Raw genomic sequence first — 20,970 nt, 5'->3', positions numbered from 1 at the left:
TGAATATTTGAATAAAGCCACTACATATGCACTGAGCTTGTCTGATGCTTTAAGCACACAGTTTGATTACACACAAATGACTTGAGCCCGATGGTCATGGTGTTTTTAAAAAAAAAGACAACTGTGTTTAACTGGTGCATGTTGTCTCGCGCGCCTCCCTACTGCAATGAAAAGGTACCACAGCAAGTGTTTATTGTGCTGTCTGTGCTGAAGCTGCAAAATTATTTAATCCATTTAGTTTCTTGTTTCTGCCTGAAAAGTTCTGTTACTGAAATCCCTAATTTGTTTAGGAAAAACATTTCCTATTCCATTAACCCTTGCTCTTTATGTGAAACGTGTAAGAATTGCATGCATGTGATCAACAGGCTATAGGTCAGGTCCCCCAAAGAAATGCCACCCCACATCAGGACTGACCCACCGCCAAACCTGTCATGCTGGAGGATGTTGCAGGCAGCAGAATGTTCTCCACCGTGTCTCCAGACTGTCACGTCTGTCACGTGCTCAGTGTGAACCTGCTTTCATCTGTGAAGAGCACAGGGCGCCAGTGGCGAATTTGCCAATCTTGGTGTTCTCTGGCAAATGCCAAACGTCCTGCACGGTGTTGGGCTGTAAGCACAACCCCCAACTGTGGACGTCGGGCCCTCATACCACCCTCATGGAGTCTGTTTTCTGACTGTTTGAGCAGACACATGCACATTTGTGGCCTGCTGGAGGTCATTTTGCAGGGCTCTGGCAGTGCTGCTCCTTGCACAAAGGTGGAGGTAGCGGTCCTGCTGCTGGGTTGTTGCCCTCCTACGGCCTCCCCCAATGTCTCCTGATGTACTGGCCTGTCTCCTGGTAGCGCCTCCATGCTCTGGACACTACGCTGACAGACACAGCAAACCTCCTTGCCATAGCTCGCGTTGATGTGCCATCCTGGATGAGCTGCAATACCTGAGCCACTTGTGTGGGTTGTAGACTCCGTCTCATGCTACCACTAGAGTGAAAGCACCGCCAGCATTCAAAAGTGACCAAAACATCAGCCAGGAAGCATAGGAACTGAGAAGTGGTCTGTGGTCACCACCTGCAGAACCACTCCTTTATTGGGGGTGTCTTGCTAATTGCCTATAATTTCCACCTGTTGTCTATCCCATTGTCCAGCATGTGACATTTGTCAATCAGTGTTGCTTCCTAAGTGGACTGTTTGATTTCACAGTTACATTGTTGTTTAAGTGTTCCCTTTATTTTTTTGAGCAGTGTATGTGTGTATATATTTATATATATTTATTTATTTATTTTATATATAATAATAATAATAAAATTGACCGATTTTTAATCGGTATCAGCCTTTTTTGGTCCTCCAATAAGCGGTATCGAAAAATCATAATCGTTCGACCTCTAATTTTTACATTGTAGAATAGCGAAGACAAATATTCCCAGTTAAGAAGTTTTAGGTTAGTTATTACAGGAATTATGACCCGTCGACTATTTCTCTCAATACCATTTGTATTTTATATTCAGTTGAAGTCGGACGTTTACATGCACCTTAGCCAAATACATTTAAACTCAGTTTTTCACAATTCCTGACATTTAATCCTAGTAAAATAATCCCTGTCTTCAGTCAGTTAGGATCACAACTTTATTTTAAGAATGTGAAATGTCAGAATAATAATAATTTATTTCAGATTTTCTTTCTTTCATCAACTTCCCAGTGGTTCAGAATTTTTCATACACTCAATTAGTATTTGGTAGCATTGCCTTTAAATTGTGTAACTTGGGTCAAATGTTTTGGGTAGCCTTCCACAAGCTTCCCACAATGTGTTGGGTGAATTTTGGCCCATTCCTCCTGGTGTAACTGAATCAGGTTTGTAGGCCTCCTTGTTCTACACACAACTTGTCTATAGGATTGAGATCAGGGTGATGGCCACTCCAATACCTTGCCATTTTTCCACAACTTTGGAAGTATGCTTGGGGTCATTGTCCATTTGGAGGACCCATTTGCAACCAAGTTTTAACTTCCAGACTGATTTCTTGATGTTGCTTCAATATATCCACATTTTCCCACCTCATGAAGCCATTTATTTTGTGAAGTGCACCAGTCCCTCCTGCAGCAAAGCACCCTCACAACATGATGCTGCCACCCCTGTGCTTCATAGTTGGGATGATGTTCTTTGGCTTGCAAGCCTCCCCCTTTTCCCTCCAAACATAACGATGGGCATTCTGTCCAAACAGTTCTCAGACCAGAGGACATTTCTCCAAAAAGTATATTTGTCCCCATGTGCAGTTGCAAACCGTAGTCTGGCTTTTTTATGGCTGTTCTGGATCAGTGGCTTTTTCCTTGCTAAGCGGTTTTTCAGGCTATGTCGATATAGGACTCATTTGACTATGGATACTTTTGTACCTGTTTCTTCCAGCATCCTCACAAGGTCCTTTCCTGCTGTTCTGGGACTGATTTGCATGACAGCCAACTAGCGCAGAAATAGTTTTGCCACGTCGTCAAAACAATATGATACGATATATCTTCCCATCAAAATCCAGATATGGAACTCACACTCTTATCTTAGCCCCCCTTCACAACCCCAGACCCCTCTCTCTCTCATATGTTTCAGACTTGGTGTGGAGCAGTAGACTACACATGGAGCACAGACTTGGAGAAACAGGCACATCCCAACTCTCCAAGATTCAGATTTTCCAATCTCCAGTGTTTTCATACCTCCGCTAGATAGGGGGTCTGTGGAGATCTCTATCAGCAGTGTGTGCGTTCCAGGCCAGGGGCATGTGGGGAGAGTCAGCAGTTCTACCGGGGTGGTTTCCATTCCTCTTTTTCTTTGTTCAGCCCAGAGTTTGTCCAGCTTAGTATTTTTGTTTTTTTTGTGTGTGTTCAGCAGATGGTTTCAGTCTTGACCTCATTACTCATCCTCAGTAAAGCCACTTTCAGTTATGCGTGTCCATTGACACCACAGGAGGCAGAATGGACTCTCTAGCCCACTGACCAGGAATTCACCTCTATTCTGTCCAGTGGGACGCTAAGGGATGGATCACTCCTGCTGCAGTCAATGGAGTGGTTTAGTCTTTCCCACATTATTCTGTGTGTTTGTGCATGCAGTACTGGGTCAGACTCAGGTCAGTAAATAGCAGCTGGAATCCCTCCAGGTCAAAATGAGTACTGTGCAGTTTGTAGTGTGGTGTCAGGGAATTGGCTGTGCTATAGTGGTAGTATAGAATCTCCAAGTGGGTTTTCACTGGATGCTGTGTATTCAGTGCTTGGTTTATGTCTACAGAACCTGCATTAGTTGAGGAATGTCCACGTCTGTTATGCAGAGGAAAGGTGTGGCTGCTGTGGATTTCCCCTCTAAGCTGAAGAGGAAGTCCCACACAGAGGGGCGGATAGTTGCTTCATCACTATAGCACTGAGTGAGACTGGTCATGGATTCACAAACTACCATAACACATGGTTGAACTGCTCTTCCCTGAATCTTTATCTAGAACAATATCCATGCCCACACATCCAGATGTAGGTTGTCAGGGGTGTTTAGTCTATTTCCAGCTTTTTTTAGCTTGTTTTATTTTCTGCTTGAGAAGCATGGCTGTCTGGCTCTGTAAACGGATAACATCAGTTGTGTGTAATCTATATTAGTCAGGCGAGGAACCGGTTTGACTGACTGCGACTGAAGCAAAGCACAGCCTATTCTCTCTCCTTTGAACACACCAAACACATTACACCTCACACTAGAGGTCGACCGATTAATCAGCATGGCAGTTTTCATAACCATCAGTAATTGGCATTTTTGGATGCCGATTACATTGCACTCCACGAGGAGACTGCGTGGCAGGCTGACCACCTGTTATGTGAGTGCAGCAAAGATCGAAGGTAAATTGCTTCCTAGCATTACACTTAACTTATGTTAAGATTGTTTTTTTATAAGATAACTTGTGACTCCCAAACCCGCATGCGGGAGCGTAATCATTGCCTGGAACTAATTAGCATAACGCAACGGACATAAATATTCCTATTCATGAAAAACACAAAATAAATATATTGAAACACAGCTTGGCCTTTTGTTAATCACCCTGTCATCTCAGATGTTCAAAATATGCTTTACAGCCAAAGCTGGACAAGCATTTGTGTAAGTTTATCGATAGCCTAGCATAGCATTATGCCCTGCTAGCAGCAGGCAACCTTGTCACGAAAATCAGAAAAGCAATCAAATTAAATCGTTTACCTTTTGAACTTCGGATGTTTTCACTCACGAGACTCCCAGGTAGATAGCCAAAGTTATTTTTTCCCAGAAGATTATTTTTGTAGGTGAAATAGCTCCGTTTGTTCTTCCCGTTTGGCTGAGAAATCGCCCGGAAATTGCAGTCACGACAACGCCAAAAAATATTCCAAATTAGCTCCATAATATCGACAGAAACATGGAAAACGTTGTTTAGAATCAATCCTCAAGGTGTTTCTCATATCTATTCGATAATGTATCCGTCGGGACAATTCGTTTTTCAGTAGGACCGATTGGATTAATGGCTACCTCTGTATTTTACGCGAGAGTCACCCTGGGAGCCATCGTGACCACTTACGCAATGTAGCCGCCTACGGCTATTCTTCAACATAAATGCGTAAAACTATGTCACAATGCTGTAGACACCTTGGGGAATAGGTAGAAAGTGTAAGCTCGTTGATAGGACATTCACAGCTCAATAGGGACTCATTGGAACACAGCGCTTTCAAAATATGGGGCACTTCCGGATTGGATTTTTCTCGGGCTTTCGCCTGCAACATCAGTTCTGTTATACTCACAGACAATATCTTTACAGTTTTGGAAACGTTAGTGTTTTTTTATCCAAAGCTGTCCATTATATGCATATTCTAGCATCTTGTCTTGACAAAATATCCCGTTTAAAACGGGAACATTTTTTTTTAAATGAAAATACTGCCCCTAGAGTCGCAACAGGTTAACTACACATGGTTGATATGACTAGTTTAACTAGCTTGTCTGCTTTGCAAATAATCAATGCGGTGCCTCTTAATTTATCATTGAATCAGTCTACTTTGCCGAACGGTTGATTTTAACAAGCGCATTCCCAAATTGTATTTATTATTTATATTTAAAAAACGTCTGATTAATCGGTTTCAGCTTTTTTTGGTCCTCCAATCGTTATCGGCGTTGAAAAATCATCGTCGACCTCTACCTCACACACATTTCTTCACACGTTAAGCGACACCCGCACACCTCTACTTAACCCGGCACTGAACTCGTAACTCTACTAAGGCTTACTCGAAGCACTCAACCCCAGAGCCACTTTACTGCACGCTGGCCCACAGCTATCCCACATTGCTCGGCCAACTGACTCTTCACCCTAAAAAACAACTCCCCTCTCCTCCCTCCCTCCTTATACCTCTGCCACCCCAGCTAACCCTGCCTGCCCCAGGAAAAGTTGCCTAACTGCTTACTTCAATCAGGGTACAGAGGGAGAGTATAGGCTTGTCGTTACTTTAACAGAGTCTAATCCGACTGGCATTCATTACCCTTGATGCTGCAGTAACTACAGTGTAGGGGTGACACTGTAGGGTGGAGAGGTTAAAAGCGACAGGTTGAACACTCAGGGACAGTCCTAAAATCTGTTCTGCTGTGTTTCTGCTCTCCTCCTCGCCGGCTGCAGTGTAGTGGCCTGTGGCTAAAACAAACACTGTGTGGGAGGGAGAAGGCTGTTTTTTGGGGGCATTACCTCATCAGGACATTTGTTTTGCCTTTTGTCTCACGCTCCGGCTCACTGGTGCTCCTCCTGTCTGTATGTACTCAAATACACTCCCTTTTGCATACTCTGCCTCGGAACCCAAAGTAATGATACCGATGTACGTTTGTTCAAGACCACAGTCATGAACTGGCTTGGCACTGAGCCATCTGTTGTAGTTGATCATGACCTCTGTGAGGTTCTGTTTGAAACAGAGGTAATCCTATAGAGCTGGTCGTGATGGCGATCAGGCCAATCAACCAACTCTATCACACAACCCCTGAGTAGTCATGGCCCATGCAATAGCGGCTAGCAAGTGTTGTCATAACCAACACCAACCTCTTTCTCTGTGGCTACCCATAATCCCCTTGGTCTTACTGTGAGCCACTTTAATCAGCTGTGACCTGTACGACCCGGTAAAGTACTTCAGGGGTGACTAGCTCTATCTGCCGTGACTACAGTGTGTATAAATACATGGTGGATTTAGAGGCTAAAGCCCCCCAGATTGTAAGATTTTTTTTGTTTGTTTTTTGTCATCTTATGCCATGATTTTGCCGTACCTGACAATTGTGAAGTTGTGGGCAAAGTCGTAGGTTGTAAACGATTGTCGGTCGTCTTGGCTCGTTCCGTGTGACCTGGTCTACTTCTGACGATTTAAGTACCAACACGTCCGGTCGTAGGCTCCAACAGTTCTGGCAGTATCAGATTTTTGGGGGGCATTTATCGTGCGTGTGGCTGGTGTTACGAGCCGATTTCGGTGACTGACCAATAGGAACACAATCAGCACTGATTATGCACACAATAATACGATTATTGGGAATAGTCAGAATAATATAATAGTTTGATTTTAATGTTTGCATGCTGTGCAAGAAGGATTTCCCTAATAACCCTCTTTACATGACCCATCTGAAATCAGGCTACCTGATGAGATTTTGATAAATGCACAATCGCTAATCAAAATAAGTGTTCTACCACAGCGTCAATGTTATTTTGGGGTTCTGAGTTTGGACGTATGATGTTTGTGTGAAGAATATGCATACTTTCAGTAAGACTGAATCTGACGTACTGTTTTAAGGTCTTTATTTATTAGTGCAGAGCCACTTTCTCCTATGCATATCTGTCATGTCTGTGTAGTGCTAACAGTGCCGTTGACCTAGTATTCCTGTAGTGAGTCACTGGGCTCGACCAAGCAACAGGTCAATGGCACCTGTTTTGGCTCATACACTGCAACCCATAGTCTCATGAACCTACTGGGTTACACCATGGGCTAGGTGGAATTGACCTCCAGTTCTCCACAGTGCCACCTAGCCCAATCCCCGGTCTGTGAAGACATCTGGCTGCAGCAAGAGTCTAAACCCCAGTATTAGACCACATCCATTGCTAACCGTAACAGTAAGGAGCTCTGTACTGTTATTTTATGAGCCTGTTTTCCTCTGTGGTAGGCAGTAAAAAAAGTCCATCAGAAGCATGCCTTTTATTGCCTTGATGTTGACATTAAAGAAAACTCTAGTAGGTCAGGAATATGGCCCCAGTCAGCCCTGTCTCCCTGACGTAAATACTAGGCTATTAGAACCATACCACTCCACTATCAATGTTATTGCCTAAGGTGGACTCTTCTGTGTGTGTGCGCACGTTGGCACCCTGGTCTCTCGTGCAGTGTGGCCTAATAAGGTGTCCAGTGCCTGCTAGGTCTTGCCAGGATACTGAGTGTGGTTTAGGTTTGTTTTTAGTAGCTAGGAGCCTTAGAGAGCAAAGCTCTATGCCCATGTAAGAACACACAGCGCTGTGTGTACTTTGGACCTTCAGGCAGGCACACACACTGAGGATGACGTGTCTGCTATGACTGCTTGATCCAGGGTGATATGGAGAGGAAGCTATCCATTAAGAAATAACTCAAATTCAGTTCTCATTATCGACAAACTCGGAAGTCAGATCCTTCTGCTTTCTAGGAGTTAAAACGTATGTGTACATGTGTGTGAAAGTCACAGCCTTCAGGGGTATGACTCATCTCTCTGGATCTGGGGAGCACATTCATTACATGACTATGACCTCTCTCCCTGGGTTGGGCCTGGCACACTTCTGTCCTATGATGGGATGAGTCCTCTGTGTGTGCAAAATCAACATGAAATATTCTGGCATCTGCTCTGGTGGACATTCCTGCAGTCAGCATGTCAATTGTACGCTCCCTCAAATTGAGACATCTGTGGCACTGTTGTGTGACAACTGCACATCATAGAGTGGCCTTTTATTGTCCCCAGCACAAGGTGCACCTGTGCAATGATTATGCTGTTTAATCAGTTTCTTGATATGCCACACCTGTCAGGTGGATGGGTTATCTTGGCAAAGGAGAAATGCTCACTAACAGGGATGTAAACACATTTGTGCACAAAATTTGAGCAAAATAACATTTCTGGGATCTTTTATTTCAGCTCATGAAACCAACACTTTACATGTTGCGTTTGTTTTTGTTCAGTGTATGTATTGTTTAACGGAGGCCCGGATATAGTTTTTTATTTTTAATGTTAATTGCGTGGGGGCGGCGGACATTTTCTACATAATTGTTCATTGGAAGAACTGTATAAAAAAAATATAAATAAATGCACAACCGCCATTAAAATACTTTTCTTAAAATGAAATGTTGCCAAATGTAATTAGGAAAGAAGTGACTGGCGCTCAACCAACGTGAGTCGGTTCAACCCAAAAACAAATATTAAGAGGTTCTAAAAGTAAATTAAGTACATTTTTAAAATCATCTGGAACTAAGTATCTCAATAAATAACACAAATATGCAGTATGTCAAATCAGGTAATGCCAAGTTCCAGTCTGCAGTTTTGAATTAATTTCCCCCAGTCATTACGTTTTTTTGTTGTTGTCATAACTCCCATTTTAACAAGTCCTTGTCAATATCAGAGAAGGAAATAGAAGGCACGTAGGTGTTAGTCGTAGCTTTCAGTAATAGGGTCATAATATTTTGTAGCTTAAACCGTTAAAACGCTAGAGCCAACTTCATATGAAGAAAAAAGAATGAACTGGCCACGTAGGTGCTAGAAACCACACTACAGACCACCACCATAGTGCTTGTCATTTTAACGCTGAAGTCAATTGGTGTAGATATTTTTGCAGATCTTTAATTAATGTTAAGAATTGATCAAAGGGCTTGTATAAAGTAATAATTTGGCCTGCAGGCTGCCAGTTGCATATCCCTGATCTAGGGCCTCCAAATGAAGGTCAGGAAAACACTCTGTGGCAGGCCCAGGGTTGGGTGTGTGTGTGTGTGTGTGTGCTTATGCTCTTTGGTAAGATCAGCTGATACAGATAGCAAATGTCTTCAGGCCAAATAACATGTAATAACACCACTTAACTCTGTTTCTGTCAATCAGGATGTGGCACAGGAAAGGGAGTTACGGACTCATCTCAGCAGAGAGGAGATCAGACAGAAGGTCGAGCTGTACAACAACTCCTCCAAGGACCACCTCAAAATGACCCTGGCAAGTGACCTCTAATCCCTGACCCCGTCCACTAACCCTTAACCCAACTCCTGTATCAGACACTAGGCTACCTCAGTTTATCATCCCATGTGACCTAGCTACCCACTTTGACCCCTCATCCCTAAACTAACTTGAATGACTGTCCGGCTCTGATGGTTATATCTGGCACAAGCGTGTGCGTGCGTAGGTCGGCCAGCCTTCAGAGCTGAGCTGAACCGTAAAGGCTCATTCTGCACTCATGTTTTTTCATCTATCCCCTGCTGATCCACAAGAGACATGACACTCACGTTTGCTCGCTGCATGCTTCCACCACAACTCCTTCCTTTACCAATGATTAGTGGGATTGAACAGAAGCTCTTGAGTTGTCCTGACCCACCCTGTTATGTAGAAGAGGACCAGCTCTAACTGTCTGCTCAGTGCTCATCATCTGCGGGCGTGATGGTGGCACACAACACATGTTCACCAGACTAGCTGTCTGGAACAGGCCTGCCTGCCTGAACAGGCCTGCCTGCCTGAACAGGCCTGATTTGTCCCAGAAGAATAACTGTAACATACAGTACCAGTAAAAAGTTTGGACACTTACTCATTCAAGGGTTTTTCTTTATTTTCAGCTCAATTGAAGACATCAAAACTATTAAATAACACACATGGAATCATGTAAACTCAGCCATAAAGAAATGTTGTCTCACTGTCAACTGTGTTTATTTTCAGCAAACTTAACATGTGTAAATATTTGTATGAACATAAGATTCAACAACAGACGTAAACTGAGCAAGTTCCACAGACATGTGACTAACAAATGGAATAATGTGTCCCTGAACAAAGGGGGGGTCAAAATCAAAATTAAGTCCGTATCTAGGGTTGCCACCACCTCCATTAAGTACAGCAGTGCATCTCTTCATGGACTCCACCAGATTTGCCAGTTCTTGCTGTGAGATATTACCCCACTCTTCCACCAAGGCACCGGCAAGTTCCTGGATATTTCTGGGGGGAAATGGTGGTATTGTCATTCTGGAGGGTCAGGTCAGGATGAGCCTGCAGGAAGGGTACCACATGAGGGAGGAGGATGTCTTCCCTGTAATGCACAGCGTTGAGATTGCCTGCAATGACAACAAGCTCAGTCCGATGATGCTGTGACACACCGCCCCAGACCATGACTGACCCTCCACCCCCAAATCGATCTCGCTCCAGAGTACAGGCCTCGGTGTAACGCTAATTCCTTCGATGATAAACGCGAATCCGACCATCACCCCTGGTGAGACACAACCGCAACTCGTCAAAAGAGCACTTTTTGCCAGTCCTGTCTGGTCCAGCGACGGTGGGTTTGCGCTTAGTGGAACAATTTGTTTTTCAACAGGACAATGACCAAACAGACATCCAGGCTGTGTAAGGGCTATTTGACCAAGGAGAGCTGTGTCAGATCACCTGACCTCAACCCAATTTGAGATGGTTTGGGATGAATTGGACCGAAGAGTGAAATGGTGCTTTTCCAACAAGTGCTCAGCATATGTTGGAACTCCTTCAAGACTGTTGGAATTCCAGGTGAAGCTGGTTGAGGGAATGCCAAGAGTGTGCAAAGCTGTCATCAAGGAAAAATGGCTACTTTGACAGTCTAACTGTTTTGGTTACTACATGATTCCATATGTGTTATTTAATAGTTTTGCTGACTACACTATTATACTGCAATGTAGAAAATAGTACAAATAAAGAAACCCTGGAATGAATGTGTCCATACTTTTGACTGGTACTGTACTTATTGACTTCTGAGGGGTCAACGTTCAACCACTGTTCTTTGATTCAGATTGATGTCATGCTATCAGACATGTCAGTCTCATCTAAAACATGCAGTCAGGAAGGCATAATGACTACTTCTGTCTTCTTTAGAATGTCTTTCTTTGCTCCCACACCCATTTTTATTCTCTCTCCTCTCTTTGTGTCCCCGATCTGTCCATCGATCGCAACCACAAGTAACTCTTTTGTTCTTTCTCTAAAGAAACGTAACGGTGTGGGTGCGTTTTAGTCGTGGCAGTCAGCTGATTTGAGTTTCAGCTCATCGCCTTTAATGACTCTCACACACGCGCAGTGCTGTCCCATCCGCAGGTGGTACGTGAAGTAATGGGCTTAGAGAGGCCCACAAATCTGGGCTCCATCTGCTAACTTGTTACCCCCACCCCCCTAAACATGCTCGCTTGTGTACATTTTCTGTTGCCCTGAAGTATCCTGACCTGTCTCTCTCTCTCCCTGTAGAACCCCAGTGGTGTGTATACAGGGTTCATCAAGGTGCAGTTGGAGCTGAGGAGACCAATCACTGTACGAGGAGGTGGGGGAGGAGAGGAGGCCTTCTACCTCCCCCAGGGGGCGACTAACACTCTTCACATCAGCTCCAACAACACCATACGACAGGTGGGTCTCTCACACATTTAAGGTCAACCTGCTTGCAGTGATTTGTAGAAAGTGGCTATAATTATATATGAACGCTGATGCTATGAACGTTGATTTATCAGGTGATCCAGGCCCTGTTGACCAAGTTCACCGTAGCTGACAACCCTGCTAAATATGCCCTGTACAAACGCTGCCGCAGGGAGGAGCAAGGTAAGTGTCAGTCTTTCTGGCTAGAGGAGAGACTAGCTGGTTTGTCATGCCATAGATGCCAGACTGTGTTAGCTGGCAGGATGGCATGCATGCCAGAACTGGGCTGGTGTCTGAACATGGTGTGTGTGGAGTGTATTCATGAGTGCGAGTGTGTCGGTATCTATAGGGTCAGGATGTGACTTTCTAGACTCCTCGCCCTCATGTTGCTGAATGCCACAGTGCTGTCCCCACACACATTGTGTTTCATCCCTGTGTCTGGAATACCCCGGCAGGGCAGAACACACACACACACATACAGCATGTCCAGTAGCAGCTGCTCTCCAACCCGCCAGCCTGTGGAGAGATGGCCCCAACTGGTTTCATTACAGGTTATAGTAGCGCCTGTGTCTTGGTCTTCTCTCCCCCACCTACTGTTACTACAGTTCTTCCTGTGTTAGGGCTCTGCTAGATACGATTGATAGGGCAGATCACTGGCGGGGTTCAGCCTAGACCTTAACCCGGGTTTGAGGCCGCCAGCAGACGAGCAAAGATGGATCAGTCCCTGCTCCCTATACCACAGAGCAGGAGATTAGCCCCTCTTACTGAAGACTGGGTGGGGGTCGGGAATAGGAGTGCAGGTAGGTTATGGTTTTGATTGTGAATAGGTCAGGCTTCCAGCCAAGTAGCAGTGCTGACTGCAGTCTGTCACGGTCTGTCTAATCTCTTCTCACACTGTTGTGTAATCTGACAGCTCTTCATTATGTCAAGGGAAATGCACACACGCTATCCCTGACCTCTAGGACAGTGTGGCTCAGATGCTAGCTCTGACGTCGTGGTGTTTTCCCCTCGGTAAATGAAGAGGGGAGGGCTGAGCCTGTTAATGAGATGGTCTGTCTAGACGGAGCCATTACTGTGGTCCAATTAAAAACAGTTTAGTTCCACTAGCTGATAAATACGCTCAGACAGATACACAGCAGCACCCCCTGGGTGGAGTAGGCCTAAGGAGGGGGGGGGGCATAGACTCAGTTTGTAATGGTCAGGATTTGTACCGTCAACTGACCCTAGATCTGTTACTGTGACGTATGAGGAAGGGTAAATGTTTGCATGTCTATGTAACGTATGGCCCCTTCTGATGGTGGGAGCTTAAATCCCCTGCCTGCAGCAAGAAAAAGCATTGTGATGTCAGAATCCGGTGTGGCATGGAATGCGGTTCTCTCCCAGTCCCGCTGAGATGGACGGTTAAAGTACTGTACCGCCACGGCACCATCTGTTACATAGCTGGTCTCTTTCACCAATTGGGTTTTAATAGGGTTAGGTATAGGCTGGTTAGGCCTAGCAGGCAGGAACCTCCACTGTAGAGGGACAGGCTGGGAACATGTGCTGGTGTCTCTGGATAAGGAGCATGCGGGAGGGTTGCGGGCTGCCTGGTGACTGACTCTCGTGAAAGACTTCTGTCTCTGATCTGACAGGGCTGCTGTGGTTATTTACCCGTGTGTGTGCATTTGTTTGTGTGCCCTTACCCCATTGGCATGGAGCCAAGACTTTTATCCAGGGTTGTTTTCCATGCACACACACCACTTTGGCCTATCCCCAGTTTCCCAAGCTCTCATTAGTCAGTGTTTTACAGCACGTCTTCCCCCTGACTCAACACTGAACCCCTTTGTAGAATGTCCAATGATCATGCCTTATAACCACCGCATATTATGGTACTGATGTTCTAGCTTGTGTGTTTTTCCTCCTGCAGTGTACATGTGTAAGCTGTCGGAGGGAGAGCATCCGTTGTTCCTGCGTCTGCTAGCAGGTCCCAACACAGACACACTAGGCTTCGTCCTGAGAGAACAGCAGACTGGCGAGGTCATGGTAAGACGCACACGGAAATCCCACACACACTAAACACACACTCTCACTCTCTGTATTAACCGTACTCCTCTCTCTCTTCCAGTGGGAAGCGTTCTCCATCCCAGAGTTGAGTAACTTCCTGAGGATGCTGGAGAAGGAGGAGACAGAGCGGGTGTGTTCCGTGATGCGTCGCTACGACAACTACAGACTCAAACTGCAGGAGGCCATGAGCGCAGCAGGGGGGCCGGGGTAACTACTGCCCCTGGAGGAGAGGAGGAGAGAGGGCTGGGAACCAAAAGCCAGTCTGGGGGACACTGAGGGGGAAACTGGAGAGAGACAGACAGCTGGAATTAACTCCAGATTGTACCAGTGGACCCTGTGTGCAATACACTGGATGGACAATAGAGGGCAGCAGAGGGCAGTGGTTCCACTGCAGTCAGCCTGGACTTCATTCAGGAGCACTCAAGTGACTAGCTCCATGTCTTTACTGAGTAGGCCTACACCCTGTGTGCCATGTTCACTCTTTTGTTCACTCTCTTCCCATCCTTCTGGTTAGTGCATTCTCTCGTTGTGTTTTTATTATTTTAGGATGACCTTTTTGAACGTGAATGATTCAAACCCCAAAATAATTGATTCAATTTATTTGTACTTTCTATTTAATTGGATGCGTTGGTTTGTACATATTGTTGTTTTAATTTATGTGGGTGACGCTTTGTTCTGTTTCTTTGCTGAAATCCTTCCCCTACAGGGACCTAGTGAGCTCATTTATTTCTCTCACAGGGGCGCACAGAAAACACATTGGCAACAAAGGCTAGACTGGTTTATGGAATTGACTCTGTATTAAAGGTAACTGAGAGATGGAGAAGATGAGTGATTGTGTTTAAACTGAGGGTTGTGATGCTCTTGAAAGGAGAAGAACATTTGGTGTAGAGTCTGAGAGTCACAAGCTGTTTGGGGTTTAGAGGTCAGAATGGGAGTGTTACAGCTTGTGACCAGACGGACAGGTAGTGGAGTTTGATCTGACCTCTGGACATGCCGTGAGAATGGAAAGATTTTAGGAAGTTGACTAATGGTTTTAGAGGAGGTAGAGAAGAAACGTAGAAAGCTGTGTAAGGAAAAACATGAGAAATTAAATGGATGTGACAAACTTGGGTTTTTGGAGTTCCGTGTTAAGAGATTGTTGATGCCGAGAAAGTTCAGGGCCTAGTTTAAACCATCTCTAGTTTAAACCATCTCATCTCTGGAGCCAGTGCCAGGCCTGTGGCCACAGATAACATGTTTAGGAATAGCAGCGAATGACAATGGCTATATTGTTCCTGTTCCTCTGGTATTCATTTAACATGACTACGTCTGTCCTAATCTGCTGTAGGGCTGGTAAGATAAATGCTTTAAATCAGCCTTTCATTGCACCAGCGTGGGAACTCTGAACCCTGAAGCAAAGCTGCATGTGACATGCTCTGCATGGATGTGCTAACAGACCAAAGAAACTAGTCTGTAATCGTGGAGGTGAAGTCACATGACCATGTGTTCATCAGTCTCCTAGACTAGGAGAGAGAGGCTAGAACTTGTTACTCTGAGAAGTTCTCACATTTTGCCTCCCTCTCTCTCTCTCAGTACTGTATGTACATCTCTACCAGGGTTGTATTTATCTTCTGGCAGTCATGGGGGGGTCATTTTAACCGAGACTGTCCATCTATTGCAAAGTACAATCATTTCAATGGACAGAGCAACAAGTGAGTGCATTTTGGGCCATCAACCCTCAGCACCTTATCAAAACACACTGACTAAATGCAAGAATATATGTTGAATTGGCATGTTTAAAAGCCTTGTTGTTTATCAGTACTATATGATGATTTTCTGATGGTACTGCATTATTTGCCATGTTTATCACTATAGAAGAGTAGTGGTGTGGTTATATAGCCCCACCTTATGGATATATGCTGTAACTGTCCTCTCCGTCTTCACCTGCATCAAACTGTTTATCTAAAGCCTGTTGGTGATATGATGTGGTGTTGCTTTCTCTTTTTCTGTTCTATAACTGAAGATATTCTAAAATGTTTAGATTTATTTTAGGTTTTGCCTGGTGCAAGCTCTTAGAGGCCTCGTAAAAATTGAGGGAAAATGTTATTGCTAGAGTTTATAAGGGGTTACACACCCTGAACTTAATTTGTTTAATCACTGTGTTAATGAAGTTAGATATGGTAAAATAATCTATCATATTTTAGATCCTAAAGCCATTATTTTCTTTGTAAGCCCTGCTAAATGGTGTTGCAAAGCACAGTGTTACATTGACAGATACCACTGGCCCTGTGTTAGCTAGTTAGAGGTCTGCATATCTCAGCATCAGGGCTTTGAACCAGACCAGTTCATATCTATCTCCAGCGCTCCTATCGGACCAGTTTACTGTCTACTGAAGCTTCTGGGCACTTTACCTTTTAATTCAGGGATTTTTCTTTTCTCCATTTACCAGATGCCGATCTTCCACTATTCTAATTCTAGACAATGTTTCATAATTAGGCCTTTCTTATTGAAATACAAGTGGCTTTTATGAAAGATGTTAGGTGTTTCTAAAACTTGATATTTATACAAGCTCCTGTATGATTTGTTAGACTGTGAAAGTTGGTTTATCTTCAATTTGTATCATGTTATGGGCGGTGCTGTCTGGTTGGCTTTCACGTCTGTAGGAATGACTGCTAAGGTAACCCATATAAATATACTGTAATGCATGCATTATCTACTCTAATGCATATAGGCCTACTATGTGGCTTCCATGGAACCGTAGGCCAGTACTGTTGAACTTGGAAATGTATGAACAATTTATATAGATATTCGTAAACTAGATAGATACATAACTCTATTTGCCAAAGATTGCCCCCCCTGTCTCTTAAGCTATGCTCTTGTAATGTTCTATGCTGCAGTGCTATATGCAGAGACTAAGATCTATACCTGGAATGATTATGCTGACAGTGTTAGTTATGGTTTAGTACCAGGATGTGGATGAACACAGCAGCTGTGGGCACAGCTTGTAGGAGACAGGATGCAACTAACATGTTATAATGAAAAAGACTTTGCTATATTCTATTTATATTATTGATGATGCAGGTTTATTTTTGTAGGTAACTGTTTATTTTTGGATTGTTACCAAATGTGGCCTTTACTTCTCTAAAGGACTGAATTCATCTATTAAAGTTTCAATTGTAAAAAAAAAAAAAAAAAAGAGTATTGGTGAATCCACTGGTCTGGCCACTGAATCGAACATGCAGAACTATAATGACGAGACCTGACTGCACTCCTATAGGCAGCGCCTAAAGGGGTAAGCAGCAGTTGCTACATAAGATGAAGTATTCGTCCACGATCCAGTACACATAGCCGTACTTGGGGTAGTTCATTCAGGTGTTGCAGTAGAACAAGGGCTGTGCAGCATAGCAGGAGCATCTGCAGCAATAGGTCGACAAGACAGCGGTCGCCCAGGTATATGTCATCTGCTCATAGATCTCAGGTTTCTACACCAACATTTCTTTGCCTGTGTACCCGGGATCTCAATCTTCAGAGGGTCTCTGGTGTGACCTTCTTCCTGTGGACTTCGGAGGCTGTGCCAGTGTCAAGCGGGCTCTTCATCATCCCGCATATCTTTGCATTCAGGTCCTTGGTGTAGGTGGCTGTGACCTCCAGAGCTCAAACCTTACAGGTCCTGCTCTCCTTTCTCTGAGGCCGAATAGCATCTCGTTAATGTTATTGGGAGGGCTCTCTAGGGACTGGGCAGGGTCCGGCCAGACCATCTCATCAATTGTATGCATTTAATCACTTTCAAATTCATTTACGGAGCTATGGATGTTATAACAGACAATCCATGATTATACATTTGTTTACATTGACCTTGTTTACAAACATTGGAGTAAAGCAAGTTTATATTTGGGGTTCTTACAGGACAGTTAAACCACCACTTATCAACTTAATTTGTATTATTTCCAGCACAATACCAGTGTTAATATGTGAAACAGGGCATTTCTATGTTTTGTTGAAAAAGTGATTTTCAAATGGTGAGATTTGCGGTGACGGGGAGCATGAAAATACCCTCCCTTGGGCTAGAAACTCTTTGCAGGTTTTGAAAATCAGTTTTTTACTTTTAATCCTACCCTGTGATATCACATATCTTTTATTTTATGGATAATAGAAGCACACAGTTTACACATACAGTATGTAGACACTGGTTTGGTGCCACAGATGATGAATATGAGGTTAACAAAAGGCGGAATTGCCCTTTTAAACTAAGCTCATGAAGCATTTATAGGTTACATTCTTCAAGAATCAATGGGTATATATCATTCATAAATCCAAAAATGGATGTAGACCGAAATTGTTGCTTTTGTGTAAAATTGTTCAAAGGTGTTACTGACTTACAGTTCATATTAGGAAATCAGTCAATTAAAAATAAGTCATTGGGCCCTAATCTATGGATTACATATGACTGGCAACACAGATATGCATCTGTTGGTCACATACCTTAAAAAAAAAAATGGTAGGGGAGTGGATCAGAAACCAGTCAGTATCCGGTGTGACCACCATTTGCCTCATGCATTGCGACACATCCCCTTCGCATAGAGTTGATCAGGCTGTTGATTGTGGCCCGTGGAATGCTTTCCCTCAACACTTCAATGGCTCTGCGAAGTTGCTGGATATTGGCGGGAACTGGAACACGTCGATCCAGAGCATCCCAAACATGCTTAATGGGTGACATGTCTGAGTATGCAGGCCATGGAAATGTATACAGATCCTTACGACAATGGGCCTCAGGATCTTGTCAAGGTATTTCAAATGACCATTGATGAAATGCAATTGTGCTCATTGTCCGTAGTTTATGCCTGGCCATACCATAATCCCACCGCAACCGTGGGACACTGTTCACAGCTTTGACATTGGCAAGCTGCTCGCCCACACGACGCCATACAGGTGGTCTGTGGTTGTGAGGCTGGACGTCCTGCCAAATTCTCTAAAACGATGTTGGAGGCGGTTTATGATAGAGAATTGAACATTCAATTGTCTGGCAACAGCTCTGGTGGATATTTCTGCAGTCAGCATGCCAATTGTCCGCTCCCTCAGCTTGAGACATCTGCGGCGTTGTGTAATGAAACCACGCATTTTAGTTGCCTTTTATGGTCCCCAGCACAAGATGTACTACCTGTGTAATGATCATGCTGTTTAATCAGCTTCTTGAAATGCCACACCTGTCAGATGAATGGATTATCTTTTCAAAAGAGAAATGCTCACTAACATATGGAACATTTCTGGGATCTTTTATTTCAGCTCATTAAACATGGGACCAAAACTTTACATTTTTGTTGAGTGTGTATGTATATAACATTTAGCAGACACTTTCACCCATAGCAACTTAGTCATGTGTGCATAACATGTTTAAGTATGGTGGTCCTGGGAATTGAACTCACTATCCCGGCGTAACAAGCGCCATGCATTACCCACTGAGCTACAGAGGATCTTCATGATGTCCATAATCAGGGCATGAAAAGAACATATCCATCAAGGCACCCCCAAAACAAATCGCAGTATTACATTTTGACTGCTATGAGGTTGCAGGTCCATAAGTCCATGCCTTGTATATGCAGGCACATGCACAGATCGAGGTCTGGGTACCTGAGCACCTGCCCTTCTGAAAAGTGCCCTTTCAGATTGGTGCTGTTTTTTTCTTCAGTTTTAGGGCTTTATTCAATCTGTATCACTGAAGAGTTATAGAATGTGTGATAGACTGGTAAAAGATCTTTATAGTTCTATATTCCCTTTTTGTTATAGAATTGCTTCCAACACTCTTCTCAGCAAACTGGATGCAGTTTATCACAGTGCCATCCGTTTTGTCACTAAAGCACCTTATACTACCCACCACTGCGACTTGTATGCTCTACTCGGCTGGCCCTCGCTACATATTCGTCGCCAGACCCACTGGCTCCAGGTCATCTACAAGGCCATGCTAGGCAAAGCTCCGCCTTATCTCAGCTCACTGGTCACGATGGCAACACCCATCCGTAGCACGCGCTCCAGCAGGTGTATCTCATTGATCATCCCTAAAGCCAACACCACATTCGGCCGCCTTTCGTTCCAGTACTCTGCTGCCTGTGACTGGAACGAATTGCAAAAATCGCTGAAGTTGGAGAATTTTATCTCCCTCACCAACTTTAAACATCAACTATCTGAGCAGCTAACCGATCGCTGCAGCTGTACATAATCTATTGGTAAATAGCCCACCCATTTTTACCTACCTCATCCCCACAGTTTTTATTTATTTACTTTTCTGCTCTTTTGCACACCAATATCTCTACCTGTACATGATCATCTGATCATTTATCACTCCAGTGTTAATCTGCAATATTGTAATTATTCGCCTACCTCCTCATGCCTTTTGCACACATTGTATATAGACTCCCCTTTTTTTCTCTACTGTGTTATTGACTTGTTAATTGTTTACTCCATGTGTAACTCTGTGTTGTCTGTTCACACTGCTATGCTTTATCTTGGCCAGGTCGCAGTTGCAAATGAGAACCTGTTCTCAACTAGCCTACCTGGTTAAATAAAGGTGAAATAAAAAATGTTGTTTTAAAAGTAGGCTGTAAGACTAGAGGATCTCCTATCTAAAAACACTGACCCCTAGTGGTCTGAATTTTGCCTTTGACCTCAGGCAATTTTTATGAACAAATATGAACATATCCTTTCCTCAGCTTGCACTTAAGATGTTACCTTTGTTGATGATGCTTATGCATTATGTCTCAACCACAAGACTACATGTAACAAAGATTAAATTAAATGGAAACATTGAAATACACTATATATACAAAACAGTGGCAGTCAGTGCCATTTAAGATGAGGGAGGGGGATTTTTGTTTTTCATGGCCATGGCCTTATTTCTATTACAGTATATTGGATGACTCTCATTCATATTCCATTCCCCCAGTTCAATGTAATAGCGATAGGTTTAGGTTACTACATGATACTCAAATGTTCCCCTATACCTGTCATGAGGTTGCTACAACCAAGCCTATGAATGAAAGTTAACAACGTAGGTGCACACAGGTCGAGAGACAAATTTGAGGTGACAGACGGTGACATTCAATACCGCCTTTCACACTCTTGCCTGCATCAAGCTGATCTAGGGTGTAATCATTAGACCAACAGTTGCAAACGAGAGTTTCTATTGGACAAATCCCTGATCCCTGTTTTTTTCCCTTTGCCTCTGTTTAAGAAACATTTTTCAACAGAATCAACAGAAATACATCCCTGATTACAAGTAAACACTGTTTGCTTTGATAGCAGCCACGTTGTATTCCTTCTCGCATCTCTCCTCCTCTCACCTCTTCCC

General features: G+C 43.9%; 1 protein-coding gene across 1 annotated transcript in view; it reads left to right on the top strand.

The window, feature by feature from the left end:
- The window catches only part of LOC115106916 (ras association domain-containing protein 5-like), a 61,910-nt gene extending 41,691 nt beyond the window's left edge, over positions 1-20,219 (top strand). Inside the window, exons 3-7 of the mRNA XM_029630127.2 lie at positions 9,090-9,197; positions 11,445-11,600; positions 11,702-11,789; positions 13,513-13,628; positions 13,711-20,219. Of these exons, the coding sequence (XP_029485987.1) occupies positions 9,090-9,197; positions 11,445-11,600; positions 11,702-11,789; positions 13,513-13,628; positions 13,711-13,860 (618 nt within the window). The 3' untranslated portion in view covers positions 13,861-20,219. The remainder of the gene's footprint in view (positions 1-9,089; positions 9,198-11,444; positions 11,601-11,701; positions 11,790-13,512; positions 13,629-13,710) is intronic.
- The last annotated feature ends 751 nt before the right edge of the window (positions 20,220-20,970 follow it).

The sequence above is a fragment of the Oncorhynchus nerka genome, linkage group LG23 (assembly GCF_034236695.1).
Source record: "Oncorhynchus nerka isolate Pitt River linkage group LG23, Oner_Uvic_2.0, whole genome shotgun sequence".
Classification (NCBI taxonomy): domain Eukaryota; kingdom Metazoa; phylum Chordata; class Actinopteri; order Salmoniformes; family Salmonidae; genus Oncorhynchus; species Oncorhynchus nerka.
The sequence above is the reverse complement of the archived record's forward strand: the minus strand, read 5'-3'. Positions and strand labels throughout refer to the sequence as shown.